The sequence below is a fragment of the Notechis scutatus genome, chromosome 2, assembly GCF_049901735.1.
Source record: "Notechis scutatus isolate UNSWTSFEM ecotype Mainland chromosome 2, rNotScu1.2, whole genome shotgun sequence".
NCBI classification, from domain to species: Eukaryota; Metazoa; Chordata; class Lepidosauria; order Squamata; family Elapidae; genus Notechis; species Notechis scutatus.
Window position 1 is genome coordinate 161,193,521 of NC_142010.1, and position 16,352 is coordinate 161,209,872.

Below are 16,352 nucleotides of genomic sequence, written 5' to 3' on the forward strand. Positions count from 1 at the left end.
CCCAGCTGATCGGCTGGGTCTTCTTTTGTTGCCTGCCACAGGAGAATGGAGCTAGGAAAGCAGGTTAGTGGGGTGGGGAGGGAATGAGATTTTGCAGTAACCTTCCCCCAAGAGTGGGGAGAGAATGGAAATTTTACAGTATCCTTCCCCTGTCATGCCCACCAAGCCACGCCCACAGAACCGATAGTAAAATCCCACTACTGCAATACTCTTGAAATTGCTAAGATATTGGGACGTGATCACAGAACCATCAAATGTTTTGTTGCAAACAGTCAACAGGGTTGCAAGAAACATGTTAAGGAAAAAAAGGTTTACATTGACTGCCAAAGATTTGAGAAAAATCAAATGTGAATTCTGAAGCTCTTCTTTTTAACAGAACTGAGGCTTGGCTGGCAACATTCATCTTTCATATAATAATCATACAGAACAGCTCTGGAGACTTCAGACCGTCAATTTCTTTTGTGTACTCTAAGCAGTTTGAGATCTATGGGTACCAGTACGCCTATGGACACTATTCTCTGCACTTGGCAACTCTTTTTTTCCTAAAGTAATAATTTTTTAAAAGCTGAATTTCAAATAAAAAGCCAGCTTCTATCTCTTCATAAATATTCTTAGTTACATAGGTATTCTTAGAAAAAATGCATTTATAAGTGATTATAATTGAGCAAGAAAAAAGGCAAAGTTGGCAGAGGGGTTAGTGGTAGAAAAATGTCATATTAACAGTTTCCTTTATGGGAAATGTTTTCATACACTCAACACAGTCATTATTTTGTAAACAAACATCACTGATAGCTCTCAAAATTCCAGAAGTACTCTCTTCACACACAACAGCTAAAAATTTGTATTGGAATTTTAAAATATAAATTGTCTGTCCATTAACAATGCAAAAATGTATTTGCAAGACTGATAACCTCCAATTTGGCCACATGGTGGAGAATAGTAGTAGTTATAACCATACACAGAATGCATCACATTTGCATGTAAAAAAAATCACTGCTTAAATTTCTGTAAAGGTACACACTCTGCTTAAAGAAAATATATGCAACAAGTGAAGCAATCAACACAGACTACATTAGTTGTTCCGATCAGGGACAAAAATAAATTACTGAAGCCTGGGAAATGAGTCCTTAGTTAATAAAGGTACTGATTTACCACCAGCCTATCAGATACTTTGAAGCAGAGGGCACAGTGACACAAGGAAACAATCAAGAACTTAATAGCCATCCATTAACACCTTAATTAACTAAAGGTTCCCTGTTCTTAGTGTAGTTTTACTATGAAGAAAAATATGACCAAGGATAAACGCTCTGCAATACAAGCTAAATATAAACAAGCTAAATACATTACTAACATGGGCTGCATCCTGCCCATACCCTTTTATCCTTCTTGGTGATTTCAATCTACCTCATATTGACTGGACCCTAAATGATTGTACAACTGAAATCATACACACAACCTTCTACAATGCTATTACAAATCTGGGACTGGAACAACTAGTAACCAACAACACTAGACTAAACAACTGCCTCGATCTCATCTTCTGCAATAGTTTGAATTTAATTTACGGAATACAAACTAAAGAACCCTTTTCCAGTAGTGACCACAATATGATTGACTTTTGTCTCAACATACGTCCACACAAAAATCACCACAATGATGTAATCCCCAATTGTAATTTCAAAAAAGGCAACTATGATCTTATAGACAACGATCTCTCATCCCTTGATTGGCATTCTCTATTCACTGGATGCAATACTGTTGAAGACCATTACAACATATTTTTACTTGAAGTCAAAAGAGTCATCAAACTATATGTTCCAACAACAACTCCCAAAACAAAACAAAAAAGCAGATTACCCATATCAATAAGGAAACTTCAATCCAAAAAGAGATCACTCTGGCGGAAAAACAAATCTGGTCACGTTGCCAATTTCAAAAACCGATACAAAAATTTATGCCACCAGATAAAGACCGAATGCACCAATTATCACATTAAACAAGAGGAAAACCTTCTAAGCACCAATTCCACCTGTGCTTTTTACAATTTTGTAAACAACAAACTAAAAGACTCAAGGTCCATCCCTCCCTTGATAGGACCTGATGGTAAAGACTGCAACGACGACACCATTAAAGCCAACCTCTTTAACACATTCTTCGGCTCAGTATTTGTAAACAGCAATGGATCATGCCCAGTATTTCCTAGCCGTACCACAGATAACAACAATGATCTAATACATATCGATTTCACAGAAGACAATGTTGAAAAATCACTACGTAATCTAAAACCATCTCTATCTATTGGACCGGATGGAATATGTGCCTACTTCTTAAGAAAGCTATCCACTGCCATAGCCAAACCTCTAAGCATAATCTTTGAAAAATCTTTCAGGACCAGCTCCTTGCCTAACCTATGGTCACAAGCCACAGTCATCCCCATCTTCAAAAAGGGAGACCCAAGCCTAGTTGAAAATTACAGGCCAATCTCCTTATGCTGCGTCACCTGTAAAGTCATGGAATCAATTATTAACCAATCCATCATCCTCCACTTAGAGACAAACAACCTACTCTCCAATAAACAATTTGGTTTCAGAAAAAAAAACTATCCTGTAATCTGCAACTCTTACACTGCAAAAACATATGGACGACACAACTCGACCAGGGCAAAGCAATAGACGCAATCTACATAGACTTCTGTAAAGCCTTTGATTCAGTGGTACACGACAAAGTACTCCTAAAAATAAAATCCTATGGTATCTCTGGACAACTGAATAACTGGATAGAAGCATTCCTGTCAAACAGACAACAAATGGTCAAAATCGGGAGCGTCCTATCAAATCCAGTACCTGTCAATAGTGGTGTCCCCCAGGGCAGTGTTCTAGGACCAACTCTCTTCATACTCTACATAAATGACCTCTGTGATCATATTAAGAGCAATTGCGTTCTCTTCGCTGATGATATAAAGCTGTTCAATACCACAGACAATACTGCTACCCTACAAAAAGATCTTGACTATGTATCTGAATGGTCAAACAAATGGCAACTTCAAATCTCAACAAATAAATGCTCTGTCTTACATATTGGCAAAAAAAATCAGAAAATAAAATACAAGCTGAATAGTCAAGATCTTGTTGATGACCAAAGCTCTGTAAAGGACCTTGGAATACTCACCTCTAATGATCTAAGTACTAGAGCCCACTGCAACTACATAGCCAAAAAGGCATTAAGAGTTGTTAACCTAATCCTACGTAGCTTTTTCTCTGGTAATATCACACTACTAACCAGAGCATACAAAACATTTGCTAGACCAATACTCGAATACAGTTCATCAGTCTGGAACCCTCATTACATATCTGATATTAGCACAATTGAGAAAGTCCAGAAATATTTCACAAGGAGAGTTCTCCACTCTTCTACTCGTTGTAGAATACCTTATGCCACCAGACTTGAAATTCTAGAACTAGAAAACCTTGAATTACGCCGTCTTCGGTCTGACTTAAGCATGGTATATAAAATCATACATTGCAATGTCCTACCTGTCAATGAATACTTCAGCTTCAACCATAACAACACAAGAGCACACAATAGATACAAACTCAAAGTAAACCGCACCAAACTTGATTGCAGGAAATACGACTTCAGCAATAGAGTGGTCAATGTCTGGAATACTCTACCCGACTCTGTAGTCTCTTCCCCAAACCCCAAAAACTTTAACCTTAGACTGTCTACTATTGACCTCACCCCCTTCCTAAGAGGTCTGTAGGGGGCGTGCATAAGCGCACCAACGTGCCTACCGTCCCTGTCCTATTGTTTCTCTTATTCTTTTATTTTTCTTATATGTACCCATATCATGTATTCACAACTATGTATACACTTATACTTATTATCTTGTAAACAATTGGCAAATCAAATAAATAAATAAATAAATAAAATACCATCTCCAAATACATGGGGTGGCATATTCTTTCAGAATGAGACATGCTTATATGAGATGTGTTTTCTCCGAAGTTTGCTTTCCTAATTTTGTTGTTTTAAGGCCAAACTGAATGCAATCAGACAACTACACAAACATTACTGGGGTTTCTGCCTCTTCTTAGAAGAATGTAGCAATATACCAGCTGTTTCCTCAATGGCTTACAATGTAGATTGGGATCTTCTACGTGACATGCAAGTACCTGACTACATCCATCTTCTCCGGCTCGACAAACAATGTATCAAACCACCCAATGGCCACGTGTTTTAGAAAGCACATGCATTAGCTGTGCACATGAAAGCATGGCACTTTGTACGACTCATTTCAACGTGAAACCCGTGACAGAAACTGCGCAAGTTTCAGAGCTATCCAAAGGCAGCAGAAAACAAGCAACAATGCTCGTCCATTCTGCAAAGCAAAAAGTCAAGTGGAGGAAGGAGTCCTTCATCTAGGGCTGTCTAATACGTTAAGACTCCCGTCTGACGCATATACCGCATCCTACTACTACTTCGGGTAATAGCCCCGAATCTCTTACGAAACCCTGTGATTTTTCATACTCCAAACGATACTTCCCCGCACCCGCCCCCCAGGCGTTCGCTACCGGTACCTGACGAAGAAATGGAGAAAGAGCGAAGCACAACCTATGCTCATCCTCTGAGGCGCTCTGAATACCGGAACCAATGTAACGGGGGAGTAACCATCATCCCTGCGAGAGGATTGGCTGCCACCAATAATTTTCTCTAATCAGAGAAAATATACTTCCGGATGGTCCGCCTATATGTCTTTCTCACCCAATAGAAAGAGAAGATGACCAACTCTGATGCTCCGCCTTCAGTCACCTAATAGCGCCGTGCTCTAATGAAAAAGAGGTAAAAGAATCTGTGTCATTATCCGTCACGGGACCTTCACGTGCCTCTTTTTTTTAATAGTCCTTTCCCGTGGGCGGGATCTAGGTGGGGTTTAGTTTTAAGGTCTTATTCATCTGGCGCTGAGATTTTTGGAACGCCATTGGGTGTGTTAAATTTCCTTTTTGATCTGACCACGAAGGGAATGGCCGTGAAAAACTGATCTTGGGAAAAGAGTGGGCGGATAGCTTCTCCAGCGAGCAAGTTGTTCTCTTTTGTTGACGTTAAAGCCATCATCTTCAGAAACATTTTCCCCGAGGCCATAAAATTAAGTGTCAACTTGGCCGGGCTTTTGGTTAGAAGATTGGAGGGGTTTTTTTGTATAGTTTTAAAAGTTTATGGTGACACTGCAGTTTCATTTGTCCCTACATATGCAGGGAGGGTTTATCATCACTAGAGTTGGCAAGTCTTGGAAATTGGGTCACATCCTTGCTCCTGGCAGACAACATATGTTTGCTTAACCTGCCCCAAATACTATAACTCTTTTACCTTGCTATAGAATATCTTAACAATATATGCTCAAGGCAGGAGCCCTTATACTATTTCAGACAAATGAATGTCCAATCTTTTCTTGAAAATCTCCAGTGACTGAGCTTCCACAACTCCGGGAGACAAGCTGTTCCATGATTAATTGTTCTGACTGTCAGGAAGTTCCAGGTTGGATGTTCTTTAACCAGCTTCCACCCTTTGCTTCCTGGACTGCCCTCAGGTCGGTGGGATTCAAATATTTTTGCCACCAGTTCGGTGGGCATGGCTTCGTGGGCGTGCTTTGTGCACGTGCACACACTTTGTGTGCATGCATGCACCAAACACGCACTTTGCGCAGGCGCAGAAGTGTTCTAACTAACCTCCTGCAAGCCTGCACGATCCCAGTCACTTTAGCAGCTGCTGCACAGTACTGTTCTGTGCCGCGCAAAGCAGCTGCACTTCAAAGTCAGCAGATAAAATTTAGTATGGCAGCCCGGGTAAGCGGGTGGCCCCAACAGCAGAGTGGCGGAGAGAACTGGTTCGGTCTCTGCTGCTCATCACTGCTACCGGCTTGCCAGAACCGGGCCAAACTGGTCGAATACCACCACTGCCTCAGATCCTTTGGGGAATGTCAACCCCCTTAACTCTGTGATTTTAGAAGATTATCGTGTTGCCTCTTTTCTTTGTTAATTGAAACATATCTCAAATGGTTCCAGATCTTTTATAATCTTTGTTGCTCTTTTCTGCACTTTTTATAGGGTCTCAGCATCTTTTTTGTATTATAGTGACCAGAACTGGACATAGTATTCCAAGTGTGGCCCCACTAATGCTGCATAGGTGAGACTATCCCTTGTGCTATCTTGATGCAACCTATTGGCTTTTTGGGAGCTGCAGCACACTATGCTAGTCCACCCCCCATGGTGCACTCTGGATAACACTTGAGGATGAGCTGAGTGGACTAGCAATCCTCAGCAGCCAAACAACTACTTAGTAATAACACTGTAGTCTCCCAGCTAATGTATATAGCCATACGCTAAATAATAAAAAATAATTCTCACCATTGAACTTCTGGTTAGCTAGGGCCCAATTTCCAGGGGAACTGATTAAACAAAAGGAAACAATGAGAAGAAACAATTGGGCATTTGCAAAGTAAATTATGAACTATGATTTCCACCTAGATTTGTATTGGATTTGGTGGTGTTTGATGTGTTCATGAATGTTTTAGGCAAGAGTGTGCAGTAAAATAAACAGTTGTACAATACTAGACTACAGAATTCTGAAAAAAATCTCTCTAACGAGCAAATATACACTGGTGGAATCTGAACTGGAAGATCTGGAACCATTTGAGATATGTTTATAGATTAACAAAGAAAAGAGGCAACATGATAATCTTCGAAATCACAGAGCTAAGGGGGTTGATCAGCTAAATAAAATGGGTGGTTGAGATGAGTAGCTCCCTAAGTATGTTCATACTGCAATAATTGTGAAAAATATTGTTGGAAGAAATATCCATTTGGGCTCAGTTCCAAGTGGGAAGACAGACACTAGAAACACGGAGATTGCTTGGAAAGATGGTTTAATGGTGGACAGCAAGACCACATGATTTGAGGTCCTTGGCAAAAAAGCACATGGGTGAGAGAGGGAGAGAAATTTATAACCTCTGTTGGGCTTTGAACTTGCTTCCTGTTCCTTTGGCAAGAAATGTATCTTGATTGGTTGTCAGACTCCCATGGGGCCATGCTGAGGTAACTCTGTAGGTTGTCTTTTGAGTCCCAAGCTTGGTTGAATCTTTGCTGGGTAATGTACTGAAGGGGCTTTGGGCAATTCTTATTATGGCTTAATGGCTTTGCCCTGAAGGATTTTGAGTGAGTGTATTTGCTTATGACCTAGCCACCTCTTTATCTCTTAAGTGCTGACATCTGCTGTGGGCTATTGAGGAGGGTGGGGGCTATTAAGAGTGAGTCTGCTTCCTGCCTAAAAAACATGTTTCTCCATTTCTCATCCAGGGAAATATAATATTCTGCCGTTTTAATATTTCCTAGAACATTTCTTCTAGGAGAGGGGTGGGTGCTAACTTCCTACAGAATAATAGAAAAAATGAATTCCATGGTAGGAATTTGGGAAAAATTCATGAAGCTGGCAAAGGATATAATGCCTTTAAATCTCTAATGGAGATACTTTTTAAATGTTTCTGGTAATAGTTTTTAATTTCACATGTAATAAGGATAGCAAGGAGAAATCAAAGTGTCAGAAGAATAATTTGGGGTTCCAACTAGAGTCAGGGTTGCACAAGAAGAAATAAAAATGAGATCCAGACAGCTGTGAGGAAAGATCTATTTATTCTTATACATGCTGCTAAGAGAGTCCAGGAATAGGATATAACTCCCCCTACTGATGTCATAGAGCTGAGTCTGCCACTATAAAAACCATCAGCCATCTTTTTGACTTACAGCTTTGTCTCTGGAAGGTTGTCTGAGCTTAAAACGAGTTGGAAAGAGTTTTAAAGAGTTTTAAAAGTACTTGCAGGAGCATTTCCTTTAAACCTCTTAGATCAGTGTCTCTACAACTCATGACCTTTAAGGTGGTGTTTTTGGTGGTCATCACTTCGGCCAGGAAGGTGTCGGAGTTGGCGGCCTTCTCCATTAGACAGGACCTTTGTGTGTTCCATGAGGATAGGGTGGTTTTGAGGTTAGATCCCTCATTTGTTCCTAAAATAAACTCCTTGGTTTTACCGGGCGCAAGAAGTTGTTTTGCCAAATTTCTGCCCAGGACCACAACTTGAGTTAGAGCACAGATGGCATAAGTTGGACGTAAGGCGGACCCTCAAGATCTACATCAAGAGGACTGCTGAATTTAGGAGATTGGAGGCTATGTTTGTGTCATTTCATCCCACCTCCTCGGGGACCAAGGTGGCTCCTTCTACGATTGGGAGGTGGATTCGGACTTGCATCTCCAAGGCCTACCAAGCTTTGTCTCTGACAGTTCCTACAAACATCACAGCTCACTCCACTAGGAGTGTGGCTACTTCGGTTGCCTGGTCTTCTCAGGTTTCGCTGGAGGAGATTTGCAGGGCTGCTACCTGGGCGTCTCCTTCGCCGTTTATATGACATTATAGGTTGGACTGCTTTGCTTTGGTGGACACCTCATTCGGAAGAAGGGTGCTTCAACAGGTGGTACCACAGTCAGAGTGACCTACACAGACGTTGACCTTCCTATGGGCATGCAGGCTTTGGTATGTCCCATTCCTAGACTCTTAGCAGCGTGTATGAGAATGGGCGTTGGTAGAATTACCTGAGAACGCCCTTTCTATATACATTGCAAGAGAGTCCAGCCCCACCCTAGTTTGTCTGGGAGGGGGTATTTTGTTATGTTTACTTGTTTACCTTCCAGAGACACATTATGTCTGTCAAGAATTTTCACCTAAAAGATGTCGAGCAGCCAAGGCTGATGGTTTTTATAGTGGCAGACTCAGCTCTATGACGTCAGTAGGAGTCATATCCCATTCCTGGACTCTCTTGCAGCATATAGAAAGGGCGTTCTCAGGTAATTCTACCAACGCCCATTCTGTTTTGCTTTAGGGGCAACTGCAGAAAAATGGGGTACAGCAGCAAACATTTATAAGGGGAACTTGTTTGGGGTGGGGAAGTGCTGATTTTAGGGTGACAATTGAGGTGTGAGTAGGTGCATGTGTGTGTGTGATATGTATTCTTGTGAATATGCAGTTAAGGAATCAGTTCTCAACAAATGAACCAGCAAACATGTTGAAAACTTTAAACATCACTGGCTATATCAAACCTTCTTCCCAGCAGAAGGAAATGAACAACTAGCAGATGACCTGAATGTGTTTTACTGCAGGTTTGAAAGGAAACTACAGCCACCTATCTCCACAACCCCCATCTCAAACACAGCAACAACATCCAAGTCTCCTACAACTGACCCCAACCCATTGGGTCCACAATCACTGGTGATCACAGAAAAAAAAAGTGCAAGATCTATTTCACAGACAAAAGCTAGGAAAAGCACCAGGGCCAGACAAGATAACTCCTTGCTTAAAAGTCTGTTCTAACCAATTGGCCAAATCTTCACCCAAATCTTCAATAAATCACTAGAGATGTGCTATGTTCCTTCTTGCTTCAAATGCTCTACTATCATCCCAGTGCCAAAGAAGCCCTCCATCAAGGAACTACATCTGTAGTTATGAAAAGCTTTGAAAGGCTAGTGCTGTCCCACTTGAAAACCATCATGGATCTGCTGTTAGATCCCATGCAGTTTGCATACTGAGCAAATAGATCAACAGATGATGGTGTTAATATGGCTCTGCACTACATCCTACAACACCTTCAATCTCCAAATACCTACACAAGGGTCCTCTTTGTAGATTTCAGTTCCGCATTCAATACCATCATTCCAGACATTCTTCTAACTAAATTAAACCAGATAGTGATACCTGAACACACTTGTAAGTGGATCATAAGCTTCCTAACAGACAGGAAGCAGCAGGTGAAGCTAGGCAGAATCACATCTGATACCTGTCCAATTAGCACAGCCCCCCCCCCAAGGCTGTGTGCTTTCTCCACGTCTCTTCTCCCTATATAACAATGACTGCATCTCAAATGATCCATCTGTTAAAATACTGAAGTTTGCAGATGACACAACAGTGATTGGTCTCATTCGAGACAACGATGAATCCGCATACAGACAGGAGGTTGTACAACTTACCTTGTATAACCGGAACAATCTGGAAGTGAACACACTCAAAATCATAGCAATGGTGGTAGACTTTAGAAGAAACCCTCCCATACCACCACCTCTTACAATACTAGACAACACAATATCAACAGTAGAGATCGTCAAATTTCTAGGTTCTATCATATCACAAGACCCAAATTGGCACCTAACATCAAAAACGTTGTCAAAAAAGCACAACAAAAAATGTTCTTTCTGCGCTAATTCAGAAAGCTCAAACTGCCCAAGGAGCTCCTGATACAGTTCTACGGATGAATCATTGAGTCTGTCATCTGCACTTCTATAACTGTCTGGTTTGGTTCTGCAACCCAACAGGACAGACACAGACTTCAGAGGATAATTAGGACTGCAGAAAAAACCATTACTGCCAACCTGTCTTCAATCAAGGACCTGTATACTGCATGAATCAAAAAGAGGGCTGTGAAAATATTTACAGACCCCTCACATCCCAGACATAAACTGTTTCAACCCCTACCCTCAAAACAACGCTATAGAGCACTGCACAACAGAACAACTAGACACAAGGGCATTTTTTCCCCGAACTCTCTGCTAAACAAATAATTCTCTCAACACTGTCCAACTATTTACAAAGTCTGCACTACTATTACTATTAATCTTCTCATCACTTCTTATCACCCATCCCTTCCCACTTGTGACTGTATGACTGTAACTTTGTTGCTTGTATCCTTACGATTTATATTGACTGTTTCCTAGTATGATTTGATTGCATATTGTACCCTATGATTATTATTAAGTGTTGTACGTTATGATTCTTGACAAATGTATCTTTTCTTTTATGTATACTGAGAGCATTTGCGCTCAGATAAATTCCTTGTGTGTCCAATCACACTTGGTCAATAAAGAATTCTATTAATTTAATTAACTCTATTTGTGTTTACAGACCTTATCCTTTTAATATGTGGATTATGTCTGGGTAACTTATTTGGGAGTTTGAGGAAATTTGGGTAAATGATTTTTTTATAATGAAAAGCTTAATTTATATTCTTTTGCCTCTTGGAACAGGGGTGTCAAGGCCCGCGATGAGGCCAAATTGGGCCTGCGTAGCCATCTTGGAAACTGTAGGGGCCCAGCCCACCTCACTTCAGCCCGGCCCATGCCATCCTGGTATTCATGCATGTGCGCACACAGGCCCAGTTCTCCGTTGCCGAGTGCAGAGAAACTAAAGTAGTTTGTGGGACTAAGGTTAAAAAAAATAGTTCAGACCTTCCAACCTCATGAGATTTTTTTTTTTTTCGTGAGAAGTTGGAAGGTCTGAACTGTTGTTGTTTTTTTACTATAGTCCCACAGACTAGTTGCTCTGTACAAGGCAGCGGCAAAAGGAGCTGGAAAGGTTAGTGAAGAGGGATGTGCTGCCCTGGGTGGCGGTGTGTGTGTGTGAGGGTTTGGCCTAGCTGGCCTGGCTAAAGGGCCCTCAGGTAAGGGGTGAGTGGGGTTGGTTCCTGCACCCGGCTGATTCCAATTCCACGGCTGGCCTTACTGTTTGAAGTCTGAATGGAGCCTTCAACTGAGTGAGGAAGCACTGCGGGGCCAGGCCTTTCACACCCACGTCCAGCCCACCAGTGTTCATTGTGCCGGGGCAGGAATGAGACCCTGTCCTGAGGAGCCTGCTGCTGCTTGGGTGGGGAGGATGAGTAGAAGGAAGAAAGGAACAGCGAGGCTTTGCACCGTCTGGCCAGGCAGGGAGCAGGTCAGGCAGTGCTGGCTGGCTGGTTGAGTGCGGTTTGTCAGCCAGCTAAAAATCCATCTCGTCATAATGCTGTCTAATCCACATTTTCTATGTTATGAAGTAATATGTTGTGGTCAACTTGTATCAAATGCCTTACTGAAAACCAAGACGATTATATTGACAGCATTTCACTGGCCACTTTGTCAAAAAATGCTTTAAGATTCAGCTGAAGCCATGTTTCTGCTTTGTTTCTTGGTTGCCATTCAAGGAGGAGGGGGGAGAGCATGGAGGGAGAACTCAGAAATGTGATGCCTCAGCTATCTAGCCTACCTAGCCAGTGTGTGAACCAAGGTAGTTTCAATAGACAGTTTTAACAGACAGTTGTCGAAGTTGAGTGGGAGCCTACACCTGGACTGATTGGCCCATGTGACCTGAGGGACAAAGGGGGTGCGGTGGGGAGATCTTATTCTTTTTACTATCCCTGTGTGGGAAAAAGTTCAGAGAAGAGCAACTAAGATGATCAAAGGCCTGGAAACTAAAATATATGAAGAACAGCTGCAGAATTTGGGTTTGGCTGTCTAAAGAAAAGAAGGATTAACAGTGACATGATAGCAGTATCCTAGTATTTGAGGGGCTACCACAAAGAAGAGGTTGTCAAATTATTCTCCAAAGCACCAGAGGGCAGGACAAGAAACAATGGTTGGAAACTAATAAAAGAGAGAAGCAATCCGGAATTAAGCAGAAACTTCGTAACAGTGAGGACAATTAACCAGTGGAACAGCTTGTCTTCAGAAATCGTGGGCGATCCATCACAGGAGGCTTTTAAAAAGAGACTAGACAATCACAATAGAACATAATGATACCAGAGTCTCAGATTTTAAAAGAGCTGATTTTAATAAACTCTCAGAGAGGACTTGGGAAAGATTCCTTGGATGAAAATCCTAATGGGGAAAACAACTCAAGAATTTTGGGAAACTCTGAAATATATGATCATAAAAGCCCAGACCAGCACAATATCTCTGAGAAATAAAAACAACAAATCCAAGAAGAAACCAGCATGGCTCTCTCTGACAAATTGAAAGACAAAAAATGGAAAGAGGGACACATAACTAAGGCAGAATATCAGCAAATAGCCAGAATCTGCAAAGACCAAGTCAGGATAGCAAAGGCTCAGAACAAAGATTTGCAACAAAAGTCAAAGATAATGAGTTTCTTCCAACATATAAATAACTAGAAAAAAATCAAGGAAACAGTTGGTCCACTAAAACAGAAGATGGCAATGAAGTAACAGGTAACAGAAAGCAGAGCTGCTTAACTCATTCTTTGCATTCTACACACAAAAAGAAACTATAACCCAATGTACCAAAAACATGACTGTAAAAGACAGATTAGAAACAAAAGTTAAAATAAGCAAAAAAATAGTAAGAGAACACCTGTCTGATCTTGATGAATACAAATCACCAAGACCTGACGGACTACATCCCAGAGCTCTGAAGGAGCTGGCAGATGTCATCTCAGAACCACTGTACCACATCTTTCAAAAATCCTGGAACATCGGAGAACTACCAGAGGACTAGAAAAGAGCTAATGTGGTTCCCATCTTCAAAAAAAAAAAAAAAAGGGAGGGGGGAAACAGGAAATTACAGACCAATCAGCCTAATATGGGAATACCCGGGAAGATACTGGAAAAGATAATAAAAAAAACAGATCTGCCAACATCTAGAAACAAGTAAAGTAATAACTAGCAGTCAGCAATCAGCATGGTTTGTAAAAACCAATCTTATTTCATTCTTCAGCATAGTGACTAAATTAGTAGACCATCAAAATACAGTGGACATAATATACTTAGACTTCAGCAAGGCATTTGACAAAGTAGACCATAACCTACTTCTTTGTAAGCTAAAAAAAAGTAAGATATATAGAATCACCACCAGATGGATTCATAACTGGCTGACAAATTGTACTGAACAAGTAGTCCTTAATGGATCTACATCTACATGGAGGGAAATAAGCAGTGGGGTACCACAAGGTTCTGTCTTAGGCCCAGTACTCTTCAGTATCTTCATAAATGACTTAGATGAGGGGATAGAAGGGGAACTTACCAAATTTGCAGATGATACTAAGCTGGCAGGAATAGCTAACACCCTAAAAGATAGGTTCAAGATCCAGATGGATCTTGACAGACCTGAACACTGAGCCCTATCCAAGGATTGTGCTTCAAAAATTTTAGCAAAGGGTTCTCTGCCCGGTGCAGTGGTGGGATTCAAAAATTTTACTACCGGTTCTGTGGGTGTGGCTTGGGGGTGTGGCATGGTGGGGGCATGGATTGGTGGGACATGGCTTGGAGGGCATGGCTATGTATTCATGTGATTCGGTGGGCATGGCTAGGTTGTCATATGACTGGGTGGGCGTGGCTAGGTTGTCATTGAGTGGGTGGCTGTGGCCAGGTTGTCATGTGACTCAGGCATGGCCAGGTTGTCACGTGACTCGGTGGGCATGGCAATTTAGCAGTCCATTAAACAATACACAGCAGCCCCCTTTTCTATCCTTTTTAATACTGCATGAAGTTTTTCCTCTAGGTTTTTTTTTACTAGGGGGAGAGGTTGGCAATGCCTGAGGAAGGAAAGACTTGATTTCCACAGATCTCATGGCTATATTTAAAGGACCAGCTAATGTCACTGGTGTTGGGAGATTCATTGGTGAGGTGATAATGACTGGATGTGTGATGTTCACTGGTGCAGTAACTGGAGTTGGTAAATTGACAGGTGTGGTGAGTATTAATGGAGAACTCATTGGGCTGGAAATGTTAACTGTGCTCAAAACATTGGCTGGGCTTCTCATATTCATTGCAGCAGCCAAAATGCAAGGAGCTGCTCCTTTGGTACTAAGTGAATTTTGCCCCATTTAACAACCTTTCTTACCACAGTTGTTAAATAAGTCACTGCAGTTGTTAAGTTAATAACACAGTTGTTAAGTGACTATGTCAGCAGTTTGCAAAAGTTGAAAACATGATCCCGAGACTGTCTGTTGAGGTATTCTCCGTTAGGAGAATGAGTGCACTCAGGGAAACATAGTGAGAGTGGTGATGAATAACACACAACCAGCACACAGATACACTGAATAGTAAAATGTAAGTTTTACTATTCAGTGTATCTGTGTGCTGGTTGTGTGTTATTCATCACCACTTTCACTATGTTTCCCTGAGTGCACTCATTCTCCTAACGGGGAATACCTCAACACTGGTTATGGGCCCAGGTTCAGATAACTGAGAGTTAGTGTAAATACACAGTACCGTATACAGACAGCTGTCTACTGTTTAATTGTGGGTTACTGTCCTGGTAAAGATGGCACAAGACCCGTCAACAAGTCTATCACTGATAACCTGGTTGGATGGAACAAACTATGTTTCCTGTTCTATGAAATGCAGTCTACTGTGTAGGGAAGGGTTATGGGCTGCAGTTCAGGATCCACCAAATGTAAATGCTGGGGATCCAAATGATGAGGACGATGCCAAACAGTTAGCTGACCTTAAACGGACCAATGAACGAGCTCTTTGTATAATTGGACTAACAGTGAATGACCAGCAGCTAGTCCATATTCATGGAGAAGAGTCTGCTGCTAGGTGTTGGGAGAATTTGAACAGGATTTATGTTCGTGACAGTGTAGGTGCACACATACATCTTACACATAAACTGTTTAGAGCACGTCTTCTGAAAGGTGGAGATATGTTAGCTATTTGAACTTTATGAAAAGAACTTTTCAAGAGCTACATGAAAAGGAACTGATTTTTTCAGAGCTGCATCAGGTTTACATCATTCTTTCCTCATTGGATGAAAGTTATGATGATTACATATCTTCACTGGAAGTCCTGACCAGAAATGAACTGACATTGACTGACATAACCGACCATTATTAGAAGAGGCAAGAAGAAGGCAGGATAGAGACTAACTGAGAGAGAAACAACCACAAGAAGAGGATTTGTTTTCAACTGCCTATACTATTAGGAAATGTTTTTTCTTGTGGGGCTAGGGGACATATAGTTAGATTCTGTAAGAAGGACAAATGACAGAATACTGGTAATCACCAGAAGGCTAAGAAGAATTTAGCTATGTCTAACAATTCAACTATAAACCATGATTTGTGGGTAGCTGATAGTGGAGCATCGCAGTGCATTACTAGAAATAGAGGTTTGTAAAGATGTCCACGAGTAAGCAACATTTATCATTGGCAAATGGATGGAAGATGAAAGCATCTGGTGAAGGTACTGCATATTGTTCATGTATAAATGAGCATTTACCTATGTTATATGTACCTAAATTGAAATTTAATTTGTTATCAGTAAGGGCTTTAGTTAATATTGGTTATGTAGTAACCTTTAGGGGAGATAACTGTATAATAGAAAAAGATGGTAAAAGTGTTACTGCTACTTTAGAGAAAGATTTATATGTGATACATGATGACCAGTTGCAGATGGCTAACTCGGTTTATAACAATGTTAAGCCACATGACGAATGTATACATTTACTGCATAGACATCTGGGGCGCATTAATTTCAAAATGCTGAAACAAACTGTTA

At 41.2% G+C, this 16,352-nt stretch overlaps 2 protein-coding genes across 2 annotated transcripts in view; one reads left to right on the forward strand and one right to left on the reverse strand.

Moving 5' to 3' along the window:
- The window catches only part of M6PR (mannose-6-phosphate receptor, cation dependent), a 32,833-nt gene extending 28,207 nt beyond the window's left edge, over positions 1–4,626 (reverse strand). The window contains exon 1 of the mRNA XM_087957128.1: positions 4,578–4,626. Coding sequence (XP_087813254.1) covers positions 4,578–4,621 — 44 coding nt within the window. The 5' untranslated portion in view covers positions 4,622–4,626. The remainder of the gene's footprint in view (positions 1–4,577) is intronic.
- Positions 4,627–4,709: 83 nt separating this feature from the next.
- Positions 4,710–16,352, forward strand: part of TMEM52B (transmembrane protein 52B) — a 64,012-nt gene continuing 52,369 nt past the window's right edge. The window contains 1 exon segment of the mRNA XM_087957129.1: positions 4,710–4,839. The gene's annotated coding sequence lies outside the window, so the exon portion shown is untranslated.